Source organism: Hesperophylax consimilis, chromosome 21, assembly GCF_061612785.1.
Source record: "Hesperophylax consimilis isolate HC1 chromosome 21, BYU_Hcon_1.0, whole genome shotgun sequence".
Classification (NCBI taxonomy): domain Eukaryota; kingdom Metazoa; phylum Arthropoda; class Insecta; order Trichoptera; family Limnephilidae; genus Hesperophylax; species Hesperophylax consimilis.
The window spans coordinates 10,971,659-10,996,126 of NC_142856.1; the positions used below are offsets into that span (position 1 = coordinate 10,971,659).

Consider the following 24,468-nt stretch of genomic DNA (forward strand, 5'->3'; position numbering starts at 1 on the left):
CATTCTTCGTGGCTAGTGCAGCGTTGAGGCACCCACAATATTCCAGAATGTTGTTGCAAAATGCAGCAGGCTCCAGGTGGATGGGTAGGGTGCGGGGTGTAGGAGGTAAAAAGGGGAAGCACCCGAACAAAGGGATGGATCAACCCTTTGGTATCGATATCGTAGACCTGGCAACCTTTGAATACGTACAACAATATTATTATTATTCAAGACTTTTCAAAATGCAAGCGAGTTGCACATTGCGATTTTTTTTAATTTTTGCATTACATTACAAACAAAATCAAAACGTGTCGTCGTGTCATTACTTATACCTAATGCCAAAGATATTAAATATTCAAACAGAAACATGAAATGTTATGATATTATTCAAAATAATTACTAACATACCTAGTCTTCTGCTGTACAGACAGAAACTGAATAAAATTTTACGACGGACATAACTCTAAATAATGAGTACATAACCTGAAATTATCGCATTCACGATAACGCGACATTATATATTATATAATCGAAAAAGAATAATTATTCTCGATTTTCTAAAAAAAACTAACTAACTAATTTTCTGTGACGTACTAGATATACGCCAATTATACGTTAAACACTACTAAACTAAATTTTTGACAAAAAAATTTTCAACATACACAAAATAACACTAACAGACCAGTTAGACAAGCGTATAAAGAAAACATAAAAACTCCAACAGTAAATTCAAGTTTTGGACAAAGACACTACCAATACCATGCTATAATAGCTTTCAACAGTGTAAAACTTGAAATTAAAATTGAGGAAAATAAAAATAAATTCACACACAAAATTACAAAATGGATTAAAGACAATATTACCAAAATGTCATAGCATAAAATAAAACCTACACGTAACACACAAAACCAATGTAAACACACATCACTCACAAACACACAAGATTATATTTTAAATGTATTATTTTCTCTTTAAATGTATTATGTAGATTATATTCTCATATTATAAAATGAAGGCCTCAGCATGGGCAAGCCACCCAGTGAGGCCAACATTACTGGAAAACTTTGAAATGTAAAAAATATTGTGCCAATAAAAAAAAATATATAAAAAAAACATATCCCCAAAGGTTGAAATTCCGAACTTCTCCATCTTGATATACTTTCCTTCATTTCTGTTATATATCGATTCTTGATATGACCTAGCACAAGTTTGATTCGTTTTATGTCTTCGTCGGGCTTTCATATCGTGTCTGTAACTACCTACCTACGATTTAGTGTCTAATTTCACAAGTATACAAACAGAAAAACTGCCAAACTTAAAATTGGAACCAAGCCCAAAATCACATTGCGGAATTCAAAGGAGGAAAAATGTCCAACTCATCAACTTCCCGCTAAAAATCGTGGCATGACCCTGCTGTTGAGAGTTCCATTCTAACCTCTCTTTCTGTTACATGCGTCGTTTATGAGAAAGAGGGATGGTGTGCAATGGCGCGATAAGCGGCACGCCTTTAAAATCCCGCCAAAACGTCTCGGTAAGAACTAAAAGATGGCTGAGAAAGCGCGGGAAGCGGCCAGCTGATCGGCCCAGCGACGTCACAGGTGGACACAGTAACAGTAGCACAGGTGTTGCTTTCAAGTAGAACACAACATGTATACTTATTATTATTATCTTATTAATTATGCATGGATTAATACATTACTGGTAACATTTTGTTGAAATTCAATAAATTCATGATATACCGGCTTTTTCATACTACAGGGCGTTTTTATCTTATTGAAAAATGTACAAGAAACAATATGGCGTCCCACCGCTTCTTAGCTTATTCGTGGAAATGATCGAGCTCTCGGCAAGAAAAGGAGTGCTAATTTCATGTCACCAGAGCACTATGATATTAATACTTCAAATTATACTATGATTAGCTGAAAAGCATAACAACATTGAAAAATAATTACAATTTGATCAAAAGCTGAAAAGGTTCGACAAACGTCGAAACCATCCAATGATCAAAAATTCAAAATGTCGCCGACATTAGTCAATTAAATGTGACGAAGGTTTGATACGACCCAACCTTGCAGATTCAAAATCAGAAAAAAATAGTATTTTTAAAAATGTAAGTTGCAAAGAATGATTGCTTCTCGCGTATTTGACAAATTTCATCCGCGTATTTTACGAGCCCTTCGGCATCATACCGACTCCTTTCACAGCTCAGCGTGTAACCTATCTCCCGCCAGCCCCCGGGTAGCAGAAACGAAAAAAAGGTGCGTTTTTTTGTACCCAACACCTGTGATTCACTGCGCGGGAATCTTCCGCATTATTCTTTTGTGCCCATCGGAGAATGATGGTGACGCGGGAGAAATGGAACGCTCTGAGTCACGTAGCACGGTGACTGGTGATGTCACGTGGTATCATCATTTGCGCGGGAGTTTCATTAAATTCTATGTAATACAATCAATTAAAAAAATCATGTTTTTATGTGATTGCTTTCTGCCAGAGTCCCAAGTGCCCGAAGTTACTATTAAAGTTCTATTTTATTTTAGTTTACTTGTATTTACTAGTATTTACTAGTAAAATAACTATTACTAGTAAAACACTATTTTACCTGTATTTACTAGTAAAATAACTCAAATGAAGTGATTGTCGCGAGAATAATATATTATTATAAGGTGGAAGGAAGAAGTCGGTTAAGGCCTTAGGTTGAATTCAATGGACGACCACGTGAAAAATAATTGAGGTTTAATTAAGAAAATCAGTGATGAATGTAGATAAAGCCAGGAGTGTCAGGTAAGTTAAGTTTACCAGTGACGGAAAATGACAAGCAGCCGCGTAGATTTTTGATTTTATTTTAAACTAGTGGATCCCGCAATGCTTCGCTATTTCGGGCGTCTCTGACTTTTTCCACCATTTACTACCGAACACCACAATGTTAGTGTTAGGGGCATTGATTTAAAAATATATATATATATCTAGGGTTTTCCAATAAGAGGTGTTATTTTGAATAACCCGCTGTTTCGGTAAATGTTACTTTTGAAGCTGTCCGTTTTTGACATTTGACAAGTAGAAACTACGCCATTAATAAAAATGGAACGATACACGCTTCGACAATACATTGAAATTATTAAAATTCACTTGAGTGAATCAAATTCAAATCATCTTGAGTGATGAGGCCTGGAGTGATCTGGGGCTCGGAAAACCCAAGAGTTATTGTTGAAAAGCCTCCTTATCCTCAACGTGTGACTGTTTGGTGCGGTTTATGGTCTGGCGGAGTCATTGGACCTTACTTTTTCGAAAATGAGGCTGGAGCAACAGTTACGGTGAATGGATTTCGCTATCGAGAGATGATTAATAATTTTTATCGTTATAATTTATTTTTATATTAACCGGAATCGGATGGTATTGATCTGGACAACGTTTACTTTCAACAAGACGGTGCTACGTGCCACAAAAGCAACGAAACCATTGATCTTTTACGATTGAATATCAAAATAACGCCTCTTATTGGAAAACCCTGTATTAGTTGACGTGTACCTGGCATTGTTTGATTTTTCGCTACTTTCTACAAATATAATATGCTTGTATTATATATGGATAAATAAATCTCCCAGAAGCTATTCTCTAAATGAAAAAGGAAACCATATCAAAATCCGTTGCGTAGTTTAGGAGAACTAAGCGCACAAACAGACAGATGCGAAGAGTGACATTGTTTTATACACAGATGAAAAAAATTAATTGCGCACGACGGGATTTGAACCCGGGACCTGCGGATTCGTAGTCGAGGGCCTTATGCTTGTCACAGACTATGATGAGGCCTTCATTTACAGATGACCCTGAAATACACTGTGCGTACAAGCGAAATTCTGACTACCTACCTAATAAGACTGGAGATAAGATGCATTAAAAATATTTGAACGATACTCAATAAATACAAAAGTCAATAATACATTATAAGCTAGTACTTAATAAAGTTCCCACGTTTTGAAGAAAATATGATATTAGGTACTTCTAGGTAGGTATCTAATAAGGTGTGTTATTCTTTACTTACAAATCATAAATAATGATAAAATGTCCGTATTGCGGTTTGATATTAGGCTTTTAAGGCAATGCAAATATTTTCAATGGAGCCGCTATCAATAACAACCCTTACGTAGATGGCGATAAGGTTTAAATTCCCGCTTAACACCATCCGTCTGTTTTGATTTATGCAAGAAAAAAACATGGCCAAAAAGTGCCTTTTATTTTATTTTGTGGATGTTCAGGCATAAATATTTAATTTTTTTCAGATCATTTTATAAATAACTTAATTTGCCACATTATACAATAAAATCATAACCGAAAATGGGTTCGTAAGTAGGATCTTTTGAACTTTAAAGCAGTTTTCATGGGCCTATACATTATTTTTTTCTGGACTTATAAAAAGACTTATATAAAAAATACTCGATTATTTTAAAGGTCAAGATGTATTCTACTCGCAGTATTTAATTAAAGCATCTGAAACATTTGTAGGCGACCAAATTTTCAAACCAAAAACACATGATTTTGCATCACTACGTATGGCATCGCCTTAAGACGAGATGTAAGAGAAGCAACAGAGCATGGAGTATTGGACAGACCTGCGGTTGAATTTTCCCTATGAAATCTCTAAAATAAATTGGAAATCTTAACGACACAAGTGATGTAGTCAAGAAAAACAATATTCGGCGCTCGGCCTGGCGTAGTGGACGGACCTACGGTTGACTTTGCCTGAGCAGATCTAGAAAATCTATCTTTCCGTGGGGTTTATTTTAAATTATCAACTAAAATCTCAAATATTTCTAGATAGATCCCTCGGGAAGTTACTAATTCATAGTCTGGTGCTTACCGATAATTTTATAGTTCAAAAACGTTTTATAATAGTACGGTCCTTTTTTATTAATCTTAAATATAAATAACTTACATCCGCATGGATCCCTCTAGAAAAATTTGAGATTTTAGTAATACGTTCACCCGAAATAATTAAAATTTGAGCCCCTTTTAATAGGATTATAAATACATATTTGAATTTCGTTTTTGTTTTCGTGACTGAATGTATGCAAATCATCAAAGTGGAAATTAACCCACTTCCCGACATCCGATCGAGATGAAACTCGGCAGATACACTCGGTGTCGATGAAAATTCATTATTTCAACTTTCGATTGTATACTCATTTCTCTGTAATTGGACGGCATGACCGAAATAAATGTCGGTCTCAGCCAAGTGGGATTTGGCTAAGTAATTAGCGCGGTTGACTCCAGTCCCTGGGGAGGAAGGCTTAATCCTCAGTCAACCAAAAAAAGAGAAAAGGTTTTAAATTAAAAAAATATATATATTGCCATATGATAAATATGACTTTCATTGTACATTTACAAATTTTACAAAATATTATTAGGTCATTTATTGGTACCTAATTGTATACCTTATCAGAAAATAGTAACTCTTGCCTGATAAGGGACACATATTAATAGATGTATTGGAGTAAAAAAATGTTTTCACAGGTTGATTATTGAATTGATCTTTTATCATTTATATATTTTTTCAATTATCGAATGAAAGCTTTTGGAAAATAATTTCCAGGCTTGAAATCGTAAAACTACCAGAACGTTGGGAGTCAGTCGTAAACAATGTTTTATTGAAGAAGTTAACATTTATTAAATTAATTTTGAGGTGTGCATCACCCCTATATTATTACCTGCATACCGTGCGATGCCCCATTTTATTTATAAAAAAAATTATCTTGTCTTCATCAGAGGTCAAAAGAACGAGTCGTGTTCCAATTTGTTTGTTTAATTTAATAAAACATAATCTACTCTGTGATCTGTGTTGCTGATTGCCATGGCAACGCGAAACGGATGCTATTATCTCAAACAGAAATAAATAATCTAAATTCAATTGTAACTCTCCGATTCACTTTGTAAGACAAGTGTCCATAAAGATCTACCGCTGATAGATCAACTGCAGCCTTTTCCTCGCCCTTATATGTGGGTATAATAGTGTATGGGTGGTGCAAATTACCTATAGAAGACCAACACACATTTAGGATTGGTGCGTAAAATGTATTTAGGCTTTCGACGTGATGCCACTGTGAAACGTCACTGAGAAAAAGCATTTTGTCTTGCTTACGTCTACTTATCGTTTTTAGCAAAAAGGGATAGTAAGTACACTTATGCAATATACATTGTTGTAAGGTGAATATAAAAAAAATATCTACAGTGTTATTTTTGTTATATATTTAATACAAGCGCGTAGACTAGTGAAATATAACGAATAGTTCTAATTCTCTACAAATCAGTACACTTTTGAAAAAAACAACAAAAAAAACAATTAAAATAATTTCTGTTAAAAGTATTATATCATAGGAAGGTAGGTACTTTAGCGCCTGCCTGAATCTTCAAATTTTGAAAATGATACTTAAATTCAAAGCAAAAGATCTAGAATTCATTGAACCGGATTACAGACAGACGGAGTAACAATCGAAATTAGTATTTTTGATTAAAAACTATTTTTTTTACTTGAATTTTCTTTTCATCGAACAACAAGTCGGAAACATGTTGTATACAAGCAATGCATCTATGTGAAGCCTAAATAGAGGTTACAATCGAGCTCTTAGTGAGAGGACCATATTATCGTAGCTAAAAGGTTTTCTGATTTGACGAGATAGAAACACAAAATTAATGCATCTAAGATAATATTATTATTTTAACGATCTGAACCTCTTTCGGCATAACAAGATTTAGGAAAGATAAAAGACAATACAGATATGGGTAGTCTACTCTCTACTCGGGTAGGAATGGTTGCAATATAAAGAAGGATGCAGCAAAAAATTTATCGCCTTATTTATTATTCTGGGCCGACGTTTCGGATATTGGGACGGGGCACGTCTCCGCGTTTCCGCTAGCGATTATTATTAACAGTTTTAATTTAGTCAGTAAGTAAAAGCTTTAGGTTTGAAGAGCTTTTTGTAAAGGTTTGTGTTTTTAAACGAGCACCGAAATAAATACAGTGGTCAAATATTTCAATTTTTAAAACCATCATCATGACATGCCAATGAGAGCTCCGTTGTAACCTCTCTATCTATTGATGTATTATACTTTAATCAATGTATCTATCTAATGAATGCACCGTTTACGAAAAAAGGAGCAGGAATTTATCAGCATTATTAGGTTTCTTACCTCTGCCTTTAGCGCAATGTTCGTTAATATTGGCTTTTGTTACTTTTTCCTCATTATTCCGATTGACATCATATTCCTATTAGCGTCGTCACGAAGTCGAGCATTACAGCGTGTGATGTCACTGTCACTACCTATCTATACCATAGTACCACCTTACCACCATATACCTACTGTCGGTAATCGGATAACACAGAACAGTGACAAAACAGAATATGAGGTTAGTTTAGTTTAAGTTAGTTTAGGTTAGGTGAGGTAGGGTTAGGTTAGATGAGATAATACCCTAAAATAACTTTGAAAGCTTAACGAAGTAAGTGAAGGAGAAATACACACAAATATGCGACGCTCGGCCCTGTATATTATACAGATCTACGGTTGAATTTGCTCTTGCACATTTCTAAAGTGGTAATCTTAACGATATAAGTGATGAAGTCGTGTAAAACAATATTCGGCGCGCGGGCCGGCGTAATGGACGGACCTATGGGCGAATTTGCGTTAGCAGGCCTAGATAATTGATCTTTCCGTGGGATTTAATTTAAATTTTTTCTGATGAACGTATTTCATCGTCTAGACAATAAAATCTGGTATTTACCGCTAATATTATAGTTGTAATACATTTTTAAAATTTTCAAATCGTTTTACATAAAATATTGTAATGGTAACGTACAGTTTAAATTAATCTTAAATATAAGTAACTTTCATCCATGTGGATCGCTCTAAAAATATACATATATTTTCCTTACGAATTTGTCGTAATTAATTAAAATGTGAGCCTTATTTATTTATTTATATTGGGTTTTTACAGACGATCTCACTTACGTGAGAAAAATCCAGTTATAAAAACTCAGTTAACATACAAAGACACATTAATTTTCACATACCTAAATAAAGATTAAAATATAAAAAAAATAAAAATTCAAAATAAAAAATATATATGAAATACAAATATTACAGAAAAGTAAGAGACGCAAGTAATACATAATATTATTATATCAGGACCGGTCAGTGGTTGAGTGGGCATAGCGCTTGGGTCTCACCCGAGCGTCGCGTGTTCGATTCCTCGGATGGCTAAGTCCTCCATCACAACACAAGCAACATTTTCGGCTTTCTGTGGTGGTAGAGATTTTCAAACATTGTTGGGTTATTCGTAACCTGGGAATGTTTGTCTTTCTTTAAAAAAAAAAAAAAAATTAGAATCTTATTAGAGTCTTGTGTCGCATGTTCTTTGTTTCTTATTTTATCACTGTTCTGTCTTATGGAAACTCTACTACCTACTGCTTCTTGACTATCGTGAGAACTGAAAACGTCACGTCAGGCCAAGACACGGGAACGTTGAGCGCTCACACGGCTATGCGAGACAGAAGGCAGTTCCCACCTGTTCGTTCTGTTCACCTGATACTATTTCACTGCAAACAGCTGACTCGGCGAGACTTACACACACACAAATAAGTAGTACGTGTATCTACCGATGTCGCCAGACATTCGTTGCGAAACTTTGAAATATGCATCTACGAACTACTACGACATAATATTTTCTTACATATTTTTTTAATGATAATACCGCACAGGTATCCCAACTGTTACTAAGCTGATGCAAAGAGGAAAGTTGGGAAGCACCTGCATATATAGATCTGGTCAACAAACATGACTAAAGTCATTTTAAGCGATGCTTCAATTCGAAATAAAATTCTTGAACGTGTGATTACTATCACAGGAGTTGAACTTTGTTACGTAAATCACTTTCCTTTCAAATCTTTATATAATCACACTTCGTAGAGTTGGGAATCAATTACGCGAACGCGAGACCTCAACACATGAATATTAGGAGTAAAATGCCAATCTCGCGTCATACGGCTGACACTATTTTCGTAATAACTTATTATTAATATTTATTTATAAAATACATGGTTTTTATTTGACATTTACATTGCATCACCATATTAGGCAAATGCTTGTTTCATGGTGACCGATTTATTATAGTTATTTTGAACAATATAAAATAAGTTTTTGATAACTGATAACGTGATAACCAAACCTTAATGTAGATAAAATGGTAGTTTCTATTGTAAAAATAAAAACATTGGGAATAGATGTCGTTTTGAATTAACGTTGTAATTTCTTCATAAAAACGTCTTTGTCCAAAATTAAAGGAGTTCAATATTATCTACTAAATAAAGAAATAAAAAATTATGTGTTACCTTTTTTGGATTACAATGCTCAAAAAATGATTAGCATTTATAAAGAGAATAGATGAACGTTATAATTTTATAAGTATTAATGCTGGAAAGAGATTAATGAAATAATATGTTAAAATAAAACTAACAAATAAAAAAATGTAAGTTTCCTATAAATAAATTAATAACTTTTGAATATCGGAATTATGGCATTGAACATGAATTTTGCGACGCGCTCTTTCAGAGATAAAATAAACAAATTTGCAAGTGACGAAACGACAAGCTAGAATAATACTACGATACATTATTTCCCTGCCAAGCGAATTAAGAATTATTTGTATGTTAGGAGCATTTTTTAAGGTTCAATACACCATTACATCGAGGCAAGCGCGATGAGCTACTAACAAATCCACTGTGGATTTCGTAGCACACTACGGGTTAATGCACAATTTTCATAGACTTGAACTAGAAAAAAATCTTTACATAGGTTCCTAAGACGCTTTTTTTTCAATTTCAATGGAGCCTGAGAATCTTGGCCCAAAAGCTCAGTGCTTTTGTGTGATAAATAAAGTAAAATTGTTCCCATAAATGACAATGGGAACGTGTGACATTATTTGAGTTACGTAGATATTTTTTACGCTCAACAATAGCATTATATATATATATGCCTAATATTGAGCAAGATCTTACTACAGATATAATTTGTCAGAAACCAAGGATTGAAAATGGTGGATACGCTGACATAGTTACACTATTGTAGTAGGCAATTAGAGCTATTCGAGTGGTACACGATTCAGATCATAATAGGGTTCACCAACCTATGGACTGGTGGAAGTTATCAGGGCCGCATTTACCACAGCGTCAAAAGGGCTACAGCACAGCGTCGAAAAAACAGCTAGAAAGTCATTACTAAACACACTTTTTCATCGGTAAATTGTTACTGTAAAAAACAGAAGTCAAAAATTGTGAATGCAATTTCTGTTTTTAACAACCGGTTTAGCCACAACTGTGTCTTCATCGGGACCTATATAATATAATATTTCCATTATCTTTAATCATGTCAGCATTTAGGTAGGTACTTAGCAGACTGTAAGTATAGATTTTGCGAACACAAAAAAGTTCGCTTGTTCATTCCTCATTTAACCGCCTACAAAGATAAGTGTGTCAAGCTGAATCTTTGGTTTATGTGATACTAAAAGATTGATGTGGATTTAACTGCTGTTTTTATTTCTAATCTTTTGTTGAGTTGATTTTTTTTCTATAAAAGTGTAATTTCATTGTGTATATTTTAATTGACAGCGTAGCGAAGTCTCGTTTTAACTTGACCATTTGGCATTTCATCAGTCTGTAAATTTATTTTATTGTCTGTAATTTTAGAAGGTGATCTTGCTGGATACTACATTTTAAGCTTTGACGGCCGGCGTGGTCTAGTGGTATACGCTTTTGACTACAGATCCGAAGGTCGCGGGTTCGAACCCGGCGTGCGCAAATAAATTTTATTTGATTAATTTGTGTTATTTCACAATTAATTAATTTAAAATAATATATAGTATATTTGCGGCACGTTCCAGAGTGGAAGATACTCTCAGTATCGCCCTGGTGTAAGACCACCATTCAGAATTGAAACGTTGCTTGAAATGGCTTTAGCCGTGTTTGGTGACCAGATCTGAATAGCCAGGTACTTCCCCACCTTCCTCTTCCCCATCTCCCTCCCCTCCCCAATACCCTCAGCCTCACAACATACCCCAATTGGGGATGCCATAGTCTCACTGGCTCCAGACGGGAGCAGTTGGGACTCTTGTGCGGTATTACTGTAAAAAAAAAAAAAAAAAATATCAAATGAGATATCGAGATGTCAAATCGGAATAATCAATAATATATACCTGAAGAAAGTTTGATAAAATAATTGTCTTTTAGAAAGTTACATTTCTTTTGAAATTTAAAAAAAATGTTAAGCAAAATATGAATGATTTATAATGAAGTAGGAAGGTATTTAAGTACCTACTTACAAAACTTATAATTTCATAGGAAATTTTGATTTTGAACTTTTTTTTAATGTGAAACAGCTAAACAGACCCAACTGCTCCCAACCATCTGAAGCCAGACTATGAGACTATGGCATCCCCAATTGGGGTATATTGTGAGGCTGAAGGTAATGGGTTCGGAAGGAGATGAGGGAGAGGAAGGTGGGGAATTACCTGGCCACCAAACACGGCCAAATCCATTTCAAGCAACGTTTCAATACTGAATGGTGGTCTTACACCAGGGCGATACTGAGAGTATCTTCCACTCTGAATAAATATATAATTTACAAAATAAGAGAAAATTAGGAACAACATCGTCTAATGTTGATAAAAAATACTAGTATCATATTATAGTGCATTTTATTTTTGACAAAATATTATTTAATGGCTATTGAATTAAAGACGTATTGAGCATATTTTTTGTTGAGTTCAAACTTGTAACAGAAATCGATTATATTGGTGTGGAACATGCCGATGTGCACCCAATATGGGCCTATTTTACGGTACATTCGGCCCTGTAGCAATTTAGTACTCGGCACGAAGCCCGAGTCATATGCACCCTCGCTTCTCCCTTCTACAGCAGGAATATCTAGGCGGGTGCATTATGTTACCAAGCGGAACTAATTACAGCAAACACCGAGACTCTACTGTCTGCTGTAAGGTCTGCTGTTGTGACTTGCTCATAATGTTCACATTGTGGTCTGTGTTGGCTTGATCAATCCCACGCCTGCATTCTCCCCCCTTCGCGTCTTCCTACGCTGTTTCAGAAGACAAATTCAAGCCTTAGTCCCGGCCTTATATGGGAGCTGGTCCTAGCCATGGGCCCAAACAAAATACTTAGTTTGTTTGGATTTTGCGTGAATTCGCTGCTAAATCCTAACCTCGCAGAGTCAAGGATCTCTGTAAATGACATTCGAGCAAGAATGAGACGTGTATGAAGGTGGGTCAAGCCAGACACATTTGAGTATCAGGCCCCGAGACGAGAATAAACTCCCACGTGAAGTAAGACGGATTAAAAACTTAACAGAATTCAAGGATAAACTCAAAAATCATCTCTTGTGTTGTATATTTGAAAAAATGTGGTAAAATGAGCTCTAGCATCATTAAACTGGCAGAGCAATTTCGAGATCAACGTAACTTCATTCAAGTCGCAACAGCATTTCACGATACGAACCATCAACAAAATAACACGGTGTTGAAACTTGGCTAAGTGACTAATGCCTCAGCATAGAATAAAGAATACAATTAGAAGTGCCTTTAATACAAATTTGAACGGAAAAAATGTGCCACTGACTTAGCACCTTTTGGAACTAGACCATTTAGCACGCGGTCTGTCTCTCTTAAGCTTGCCTGAAATTGTATATCGCCATCCCATTTGAATTTCGTAAGCACGATGAAACACAGTTTCTTATGGAAAAAAGAGGCCCAAATTAGACTTATATGTATTTATATCACGAAACACGTCCACAAGGCACTTCTTGTGTTATTCAATATTATATGAGTCTCATTTAAAAATAATAATTTAAACTAAATAAGTAGGTAACTCATTATTTAAATGGTCATTTTCTGTTCGGTTGAGTGCAAGCTTGCTCACCTGTGCATTTAAGATACGTAATTACACGACTGCGTGTTTTTCTTAGGGTAATACGATCGGTATGTTGAAACAATGTCCCCCTTTCTCCGTGGGAACCTTCTTGCGTAAAAAGTGAATAGAATTATAGCAATGTGCCCAGGAAGTCGCTTGCTTGAAACTTTATCCCACCACTCAGCTGATAGATATTTCAGAGAACCTATTATATATTCTGTTTGTACTTTGTTATTTTTTTATTCTTAATCTAATTATTGGAATGATAATTTCTTATAAAACTTTTGTTAAGATACAATATATTCTTAGGTTCATAATCTTTACAATAGTCGCTAGTAATTAGTGGACAAAATAATCGAGACTAGCCATCCATAGTGGAGTGCTGACATCAAAGCTGATGTTCGGCAGTGAAGCATAGAACTGGCAGATGAAGTATTCAATTAGATTGAATGCTCTATAAATGAGATCCTCGAGGCCTACGTGTGATGCAATCATGTATGACTGCATTACACATGTGGAGGTTTCTTTCAAATCTCCTCACTAGTAATATAAACATGTGCTTCGTTTTGACACACACATGCCTAAGAGATCTCATTTCTAATACGTTCTTTCTACTTTCATCGTACCTCAGCTTAGAATAAATATGAAAACTAGAAGTTCCTTCCATACGAATTTGAACGGAAACAAATGTGCCACTGACTTATTACCTTTTGGTTCTAGACAATTAACACGCGGTCTGTCTGTCTTACACTTGCCTGAAATTGTATATCACCATCCCATTTGAATTTCGTAATCACAGTTTTATGTGGAAATATAGGCCCGAATCGGGCTTATATTTGGAAAACAAAACACGCCCACAAATCACTTCTTGTGCCTTTCGCACATTTACGTAAATAGTTCAAAATTCTGAAGTCTTGGGTTATAAGACAAGAATTAAAACAACATTCTGAAGTCTTGTGTTATAAGACAACATTCTGAAGTTTTGGTTATAAGACAAGAATTGAAACAACATTCTGAATTCTGGGGTACAAGACAAGAATTAAAACAACATTTCTCATCAAAAGAAAATTTTGAAACTTTCAATTTTCCGGGCTAATAAAATTGTAAAATAATAGCTTTTACAGATTTTTTTGATCTGGTTTTTTTTCGATTTTTTAAATTTTTCGTCCCATTCACTCATCAAATACTTGAATTTTTATACTTGTATATTATCTAGATACAAACATTGTAAATATGCTAAACTTAAACCTATAACCACAGATACAGTTGGTAAACTCAATACCATCGTAAGATGATTATATTATGTACATTGTACCTGTAAATAAAATCGATAAACACACTACAAAAAAGGTAAAATGGTGCGAATCGAAATTAAAATGCATGCTGGTAATTCCCGCGATGCAAATTAAAAGTATCCACAACGAAGTTTGCATAAAGGATCGTAATAATAATTAAAGGAAATTCGAATCTGGGAATATGATTGGAAGCAAAACCTCATCAAGTCTCGCTTCGTCATGGTACGCAAACATGCCGATCAAAAGCCACGCGGGAAAACAACCCTTACACACAAGGAGCAAAAGCTCAAAATTGTGAATTATTAATGCTCGGCTTCACGATTCGCTCCGATGGATTTGTATGAAGATAGTTCAAAGAGATAAGGGTCGAATTACAAGGAGATACTTCCCCCTAAACTTGGAAGACACCCGAGTGATCTCTACGCACAAGCCTGTTCCGGAAAGAATCACAGCGAATGTTGATCCGACTTTTTCAAATTCCAGTGCAAATGAAAAAAGTTTATTTACAATAAAAAATTAACCTATTTTTTTTACTATAATACATCTATTTAAGTCTTAACTTATTGTTTATGTTTGGCTGCCGACCGTATAGAACCGAGATTTATTTAAAAAAATAATTGCTGTAATATTGTTCGATTTCAGAGAAATGCGAATATGTCGGTGTATGTGTACGTGATACACAAAGTTGTAAGAATGCATTGTAATCAACAAGGAGCCTGTCTGCAGAGTTTCAGCTCCATCGGACGTCGGGACGTGGGTTAATTTCCGCTTCCAAGAATTGTATTAATTCATTATCGAAAACAAAAGTGAAATTCAAAAAGAGAATAACACAAAAATAAAATATTATCGTAGAAAGCAATCACTTTGTGGTTTGACATATGTATTTAATAAAATACTTTTTATTTTAAAACCACGAGTTTTTAATAATTTTTAGAACCGACCGGTTTCGCTTTACTCAAGCATCTTCAGGGTACAAATTATTACTGTAATAATATAAGTATTACTTAATAATATTAAGTAATAATTTGTACCCTGAAGATGCTTGAGTAAAGCGAAACCGGTCGGTTCTAAAAATTATTAAAAACTCGTGGTTTTAAAACAAAAAGTATTTTATTTTATTTTATACAAAAATAAAACTTTTCGAATTTAAAATACGATCGACTTATTCGCTTGCTGTGCCCTTTTCGCTAAAAAACGTTATTTAGTAGGCGTAACCAAGATAAAATACTGTTTCTCAGTGACTTTTCTCAAGGATGTCGCTGTCGGAAAACTCCAGCTACTTCCAAACCTTCCCTACTCTACATATTTTCGTTACAAGCTTTTTTTTCATTAACTCGACAACAATACTTTACAGAATACTTTGAGGAAAATAGTATTCAAAAGTGTTTCATGATTTCAAGTTGAAGAACCACTTCTTGGTTTTTAAGATCAGGACTTTCAAGAGGCATTGTGGTAGCTTATGTAGTTCCGGTATGCGCCACTGTGCAGCCGAGCATGACTACTGACTGGCCAGTACCTAGTAGCTAGCCAGGTTGCCCGGTTGGTCGGGACGTGTACGGGCCGACTCCAGGAAAAACCTAAGCACGAGAGATGAAACGCATTCGAAACGCTTTTTATCCACACTGCAAACATGTCATTAAATATTCACTGAAAGCGAGCATTATAAATAATAAAAAATATGAATAATTGAATTATGCGGTAACTCCATTATTTGCGAGAATCGTTATTAGTTATTATTCGCGGTCCACTCATATGAAAACGTAAAGACTAGATTACACAAAAAAAAAATTATATGCAATTTATGGAGGTACTTTATAATATTATTAAATCCCGAAAAAAGTGTGTTTATTGTTTTCTCGAGAGAATATATGAGACGTAAGTTTTAATGGAAGAATGTTTCAGTAAGGCATATTTATTAAATTAACTTAATGCCTAACACTGACCAGGTTCACTTCGATTATTAAAAAAAAATAATAATAACCTTTCAACCGTTTCATTTAGTCTTCCCCGAAATGTAATTATTTTATAAATCACATTAATTACGTGACACAAATTTATTATTATTTTTTTAAAGAAGAAAGACAAATATTCCCGGGTTACGAATAACCTGACAATATTTGAAAATCTCCTACTACCACCACAGTATGCTGAAAATGTTGCTTGTGTTGTGATGGAGGACTCAGCCAGCCGAGCAATTGAACACACTACGCCTGGGTGGGACCCAAACGCGATGTCAACTCGGCCACCGACCGGTCAAAATAAAATAATATAATAACCTAAGTTAACGGCATAATAAACATTTTAAACTCAAAACTTATCTCTTCAGAAAATTAAAACGACAAATTAACTGATAAACTTGTTAGTAAGTCTTCAGAACCAAAATTCGTTTTCATCACAGACATAGGAATTAATAGACGAGAAGATAATGGTGAGGGATAAAATCAACTGTTGAAGAACGAAGGGCGTAAGGCTGACTGTGATTCGTCAATAAATCAATCTGACAGTTAATAGGCATCTCGCATTATAATATCACCATTTACTTCTTAAAAGTAAAATCTGCTTTTGAATGAATAGACATTTTTACATGGGAGCGCAAATTACTCGCCACGTTATGAACAAATTTGCGAAGTCCAAATTCGGCAAAAAAATTCGGTTCTATTTTCAGAGTCGAATATTTCGTTTAAGTATTTAGTTAAGACACTTTTATAAATGTTCATAATTTACTTCCCAGCAACCAACCAGCTTTGTGTTTCGCATCCAGACGTTTCTCGATGTGATAGTATATGTTTCTAAAACTGATCTATATTATACGATGTGAATATGCTTAAAATAAAGTAAAATAATGCTTATATATGGAATGTAATACGACAATTGGGTTTATTCTCTTTTTCACATCTATTTTTACAAGTTTTCATAGTACAAGTCAACATTTTGCCGTGTTATTTCGTAAAATGAACCGATGATGCCTCGACCATAGTTCGCACAAGAATGATGACGTCACGTTTTCAAATTTCACTTGAGGCCATACGCGAGCACAGCCGGCTCCAATGGAACCGGTATGGGGAGTGGGGATAATACGCTTTTAATCACTTAGGGCAGGTCTACTAATATTCATATGTCTATGGTTTTCATAAAAAACGGGGTTAGAACGGAGCTCTCAGCGGTAGAACCATAACAGCTCTTATTCTTCATGTACGTGTGCACCGTGCAGTCGCGTATCTATCAAATATTTTAAAGGTAATATAAATAGGCTACTGAAAATAATTTTCTAAAAATTCACATCGACCCTAGCTGTCCAATACCTTTTTCAAAAAAACATAAAAATGTCACCGGATTCCAAAATATCATTTACTTTTTTTACTCCAAATAATGTCAGGAGTAAGGTAAGTACGTCCGTTAACACCCGTATATCATAACCAACAGGTAATAATATTTAAAACAAATTACTCGCCTGAAATATAAATACAAATTAAAAGTATCTCCCGAGTAAAAATAAATGCTGCCGACGGAAATTTTTACTCGGGAGATATTATTATAATTTGTATGGATATTTCAAGCGAGTAATTAATGCTTATAATAATAATTTGTTGTGCATAAAAACCTTGTCTTATAAACATTAGTTGATCATTAAAAAATAATAATATTATTTATGAAACGGAAGTTAGCAACGAATAGTTTCTGTTGCGGTCATTTCTACATTTTGTTTTTTATCTCAAATGAAGGAAGCCGTTGAGGGTATACATAGTCCTGTCATAAAAACGTACAAAAGACAGACAAGACAATGGCCATTGATTCACTATTTATACCCTTGTACCTTATTTATACCCCCTCCTGTACCTTTGTTTTGTATTATGTCCACTATGATTATTGATTATATTGCATATTGTAAAACGAGTGTTTATTTTTATTTGCTTTTATTTTATAAATAAATCTTAAATATAAAGCAGAACACCTGTGTGTTTGGTTCACGGAAAATTCGCGACAGGTGAGCTTTGGCGTCATTAAAGTTGTAGGTAAATTCAAGGTTAGCTCCTTTATTTTCAGCTTGCAACTTAATTTAAATCAAGAGCTATGGAAGCTTTGAAATAGCCAACAAGCTATTAAAAAAATAGAGACACCATTTTGTTTTTTTCGAAATATGTTATATGAATTTCAATTATTAAATGGGCGAAGTCGGGTAGTCAGTATGTAGGTACTTAATACTATCTTCCTGAAGAAAAACAAAGACGCAGAGAAATCTCGTGAAACGATGAGTTTGTCAGTATGAAGAATTGTCAGTTTTTTATCTTCAGCAAGCATAAAAATTGTCCTGAGACATGCATTCAAATTTTAATTCAAATGTCGATGTCGGGAGTTTCCGGTAACTAAAATCAATGAACTATAATGGAGTCGAAAGTACAGTAACAGTGTGTTAGCGCTGGTATTTGGTATCGGTGTTTATTTGTGTTGGTGACATGTGATAGAATTCGGACAATTGCCCGACATTTGACCCGCCTTATAAAATCAAGCCCACACCTAGAGAATACAGAACACCATTCTAGATGCCATGCCGCTTCAAATTCAATGTTCTATTTATAAATAACACAAAGCACTCTTTTTAGGGTGAATTGCCTAATACAAAATATTTATATTCAAATAATACTTACCTAGGTATTTAAAAAAAAAACAAATTTGTCTTATTTTATAACAGTGTAAATTTTATACCGAAAATATGAAAAAAGTCGATATATTATATCCAGAAACAAATAATTATATTAAGAAATATAAATAAAAAGGCGAAACAAGTTTTTCATTTCAGTCACCGGAAAAAAATAATGCCTTTTAATAGTTATTTCGTTAAAATTAAAATTGATTGTTCACTTAGCGGCCATTATTTTCGGAGTGAAAGTTTTAAGGTTAGATTTATTACCTTGTTTTATTTAACCAAACTTCTCAATTTGAGTTTAATTAAAATTCAATAAGAAAAAGAAGAAAACTTGAAACTCGGGCAAAAATATAACGAAATAAAGTCTATAATTGCACAAAATCGATAAAAATTCTAACTAAAGCATTATTTGAGTGATTGAATATAAAAACATACCTGTTACATGAGACTGCCTAGCTTTCCTCAAATGGGACCTCTCGCACGTCATCTTCAGCGACTTCTTCCTTCTTGGACTTGGAGTGTCCAATTTATTCTTGTGGCTTTGCTTATTGCTGCATTCACTTAAACCAGGGGACCCGGGGGCACTCGTCTTCCCTCCATTCTTAACCAGGACCTTTACATCAATGTTCTCCTTATCTTCAGATAAAGCTTTCCTCAAGTTGGTATCTTCAGGAGAGGCAGCATTGCTGGTGTTGCTGCAGAACGATTCAGATAAGATGTCGAAGCCCCATCGTTCAATCATCCTTTGTCTATCGCAATCGAATTGTTCAGAGATTATTTTGCAAGTTACGGTGGGGTCTGGTTTCCCAAAGAGACAGACCCTGCTGATGGGGTATCTGGGCATGTTCTCCATAGAGCGAAGAACCGACATGGTGGCTGGTGAAAGGAAATTCCTGTCTTCCGGCATTTCTCCCACTATCATATCACGAAATGCCCCTATGATTGTCACAATTTAACCTAATTGCTCAAATTGAATGCTGTGTTGTAAATATTAAACAACTAGTTCACTTTGTGGAAATAATATGTAACAACGCACAGCTAACACACTTTTATAAGTCAAAGAAAATAAAAATATAATTGTTAAATTTCACGGTTACTTTTGCGACAATTTCACTTATTTTTAGAATAATATTACAAACTCTGCATATTATTATTGTAAACTGGCCACGAGTAACGGAGTATTGATGAATATTTGAGAACGGTATATTAACACATTGGTTGGGTATTGCACGCTGCAGATGAAGTGACGTTTTTTATACTAAGCTGATACACCTGGTTATGGTTCCCGCCTTTTTGATCGAGCTCAGACCCCGAAGAACGTGTATCCCCCCTTGCGACTAAAATCGTACTGAAACAAAATTTGAAAATTGTGAGGAACTCTACGACTAATCGCTGGGAATACAATAATGCCGTAAGTGCGAGGGGGAAGCCTATCGCCGGCCGGGCTTCGACAATGCGCAAAAGGGAGAAGGCTGATGATAGTTCTTCTGAGAGCACGGAAATTGGAACCTTTTATTTTTAAATTGAGATTTTTACCGTGTTCAGTTTCAGCATTTTTTCAGCCAAGTGCAATATGAGATAATTATTGTTTATTATCATTATTAATTATTAGGAACTTGCAAGAACATAATATTATTATATATAACTCACAAAAGCGGCGCTATAAAAATTGTCCAATATTTATTTATTTATTATTTATCAAGTTTAATACAATGCAACATTTACCTACCTGCAGGACTACATCGTATATAAATAGATTTACTAAAAGGCTTCATTCACACTAGCAGCAACACTGTATTTTTAGTATAATTCTTCTTCTTAACCATTTGAACAAAATTGTAATAATATTATTCATCATCCTATCTTGACTTATGTTTATCTAAACATTGGTTCACTAAACTCGAAATATTCAATAGTTAAAATAGGATGGCTTTATCAATCAATTTACCAATCGTATTCAAAACAACAACAAAAAATTCGGTTAGTTAACTTTCTACATAACATTAATTAAATGCAATTAGTACATATGTACCAATCACAGCAGGTGTGTCGAATTCTCAGGAATGTAAATAAAACAAAACAAAAGTGAGATGGGTTACCATAAATGACTTGGTGACTCTCGAAGCAAAACTAATTTAATTATTTATTGCGAGTCACACATTTCTTTTTGCGATATAGATGGCGCTAATTTAATTGTTTTAGAAAAACACTTTTTAAGTCGGATGAATTGAAAATACAATATTTAATATTGTATGCCTTTCTTGAAAGAATTGAGTTTGTTTACGGACAAAACTTTTTATTCATATACCAATGTAGAGGCAAAGAAATAATTCAGCTTAATATTTTGAAGCATAACTTGCAAAAAGCGTTTTTTCTCGAAATTATTAAATTAGCGCCATCTATGAAAGAACCGAGTAATAATTATTTTTAATATACCTTTAATGTTTTCTGTGAATACTTGATCCACACGCCAACAGAAGTAGTGACATCTATAATAATTTTCAAAGAGGACTGTTGAATGTTCCACGTAGAAATAGTTTTCTTTTTTGATATTATTATTTTTGATTTGGTTCAAAATTTATAAGTAAGGTTAGGTCGGAGATGAAGTCGAATCTAAAGTAAAAATGCAAATTTCGTTGGCCATATTGAAATTTTAGAGTTCACAACCGATTTGGTTCAAAATTGGTACAGATAAGGTTAGGTGAAGAACTTGAATCTAAAGTAAAAAAAAATAATACTTCGGCCACCATCTTGAAAGTCTAGAGTTCTCAACCGATTTAGTTCAAAATCGGTACAGAGGAAGTTAGGTGGTAAATAAATACGAATTTAAAGTAAAAATTCAACTTATCGGAGGGCATCTTGAAATTTTACAATTCTGCTTGGAAGTAAATTTCTCATGAAATCATCAAAACTAGATTTCATATTACGTTCCTTGAATTTCAAATGAACGATGACATTGGTATAGGTTTTTGTTTGATGGAAAAATAGTAGGTAAACGATAGGTAATTTTTTTCTTTGTAGAAAGGGACAAAACTCCACTAAACTAATCCCAGCTAGAGCTCGTACGGCGTACGGATGGCATCGACGTTTGACCCCTTCCTTCTCATGCGTCTTGTTTGAAAACGTAAAAGAAAGAAGATCCTAGAACGCTGACGTCACGTACGATCTCTCGCTGGGACTAGTATAACAGGGTCCATTACTAAATTGGCCGAAGCTTAACAAAAGCTGCCTGCAGGGCCCAGCATTAGTCAGATTAACCTGTATATCCCACACCGTCGACAAATATTTTTTTTTCTAATTTAATGGGCTTAGATGTTAATTTAAAGTTTTAAGGTAAGCGCCCTTGCAGATGTGTTTACGTCGCCATCTTTAAAAAAAATATTTAATTAAATTTTAGTATGAAATTATTTCCGCTGGTTGACCGCCGCTGCCGGCCGCAACTAGCTGCCATCTAGCCGCTAGCGACATAACTGTGAATGCCGGATCCATAGAATAAAGCAGAATACAAGAAATGCAATGTGGGCGTGTTTAGTGATCCAAAAGGCTGACCATTCTTTGCTTAAATTTCAAATATACAACTGTGTTTCATCATTCATCGTCGTAATGAAATTTTCACTTCGATTAAATGGGATGGTGAAATAATTTTAAACTTTTATCCACTTTCTTATTTTAGACCGCCACCGGTTTCAGCCTATCGCGGCCATCTTCAGACTGGTACAAAATATCCTCAAAATATGTATACAGTTTTTGGAGGGGTTTTCACAAATAATTAATACCGTTAAAAATGTGTAGACGATTTAATTTTATTTTTCTGACTATGATTATCGTGCTAAAAATGTGTATTTTTAATATTCCTAAATGTTTCCAACTGCCTACAACGTCATTATGACATAGAAACCGGCACTGGCTGGCAAGACGGCTGTCACCAACTTTGCCTGGCGTGACGTTAACGCCGACGAATTCACGAATGAAAACATGACGTTTTGGCGCAAATCGAAAATGGCATATTTAATATCGTTATAGAAAAATTTATTCGTTAACGTAACACGTACGTGCGAACCGTACCTAAATTTCTCCTATAAACAATAAACACTGTTAATCTCAAGTGACCTACAAGGTAAGTATGGTACTGTATATTATCTACCGGTACAAAATATAAATAAATAAGAATAATAACATAATGTTCATTATCAAATATGCCGTTATTGCATTACTTGCAGATAGCGTGTTTCAAATTGGTTATTGGATTTCAGAAAAGAAAATTCCGGTAAAATAGAAAATACTTATTTTTTATAATATATTGCAGAAATTTTCTCTAATACACAATAAACAGTGTTAATCTCAAGGGACCTCCAGGTAAGAATGGCACTGTATATTTTCTGCCCGTACAAATTATAAATAAATAAGCATAATAACATATGTACATTCTAGCATCACGTTCATTAATCAAATGCTTGTACATGTAGCTTTGTATCAGTGATCGACGAACCGGTGGATGCAATTTGTTGATAATAGTTTGACTAGTCTATAGTTAGTAAGAACATAGATCAATGTAGATTAGTTATATATTATATATGGCGCTATACAAATCATCCAAATATTATTAATGATCCGTGATAGACTAAAATAGATAACTGTCAAGAATAAATATTGGATAAAATTTGCAGATTTTTCAATATATCGAGATATACGATGTCAGGTAAGAGAGTGCTAAATGGGCTGGAATAGAAAGGCAGTGTAAATAATAAGTCAGTGGCGGCATCGGTTTCCATTAAAATCTACACGGAAAGCATATCTAGTGTGTACTATCTATTCAGTGGGCGTATCTATGCAACGTGTCCGTGTGTTGGTGTATTGTAGGTGGGTGAACATTGCGCAGGTATTGGTGCGCGCTGATTCCAGCAGAATATGCCCGGATTACAGGAATACCTGTGGATCGTGATTTCTTCAATAATGTTGTAAGTGTTATTTTTATTTATATTGGGGCTTGGTTGCGATGTTATCTTCTGGGTAAATATGTATGCAGAGTTTCGACATACTTGGATAGATTGGAAAATACAGATTAAATGACGAGGAACACCTTATAATAATTTATTTACGGAATATAATATATATTGGAAACCTTATTTTTCGTTAATAATAATGATCCGCTTGATACTAAAAAAGGCTTTAAGAAAGGCGTTGTACGAAACATATTGTTATTTGATTTAAATAATTTTATTTTATTTAATTTACTTAAATTTAACCTCCCAGGCTAATTTGTTCGCTTTTAGGTACAGCTCATATGGTCTCATACAAATCGTTGTATCTCGCTTACTTTCATGTGAGAAATATGATCTAAATCGCGTTAGAAAGAGAACACCTAACTCTTTATATTCAAATTAAGAAGTTAACCACACAATATTTAAAACGTACAGCCCTGTGAAACCAAAGGTTACGATTGCAATTTAAAAAATATATTTGTTAACTTCGCAAATTTTTATTCATTATTTTTATAGAAAACGGCAAAAGTGGGGTGACAGTAACATTTGACAATACATTTGTCTAATTGTCTAATAAAATATATTTTTTAGTATTTTTTCGTTCA

The 24,468-nt window shown here is 34.4% G+C and overlaps 1 protein-coding gene across 1 annotated transcript in view; it reads right to left on the reverse strand.

Moving 5' to 3' along the window:
- The window catches only part of LOC149413610 (uncharacterized), a 43,551-nt gene extending 23,340 nt beyond the window's left edge, over window positions 1–20,211 (reverse strand). Inside the window, exon 1 of the mRNA XM_089644536.1 lies at window positions 19,317–20,211. Coding sequence (XP_089500662.1) covers window positions 19,317–19,803 — 487 coding nt within the window. The 5' untranslated portion in view covers window positions 19,804–20,211. The remainder of the gene's footprint in view (window positions 1–19,316) is intronic.
- Window positions 20,212–24,468: the final 4,257 nt, after the last annotated feature.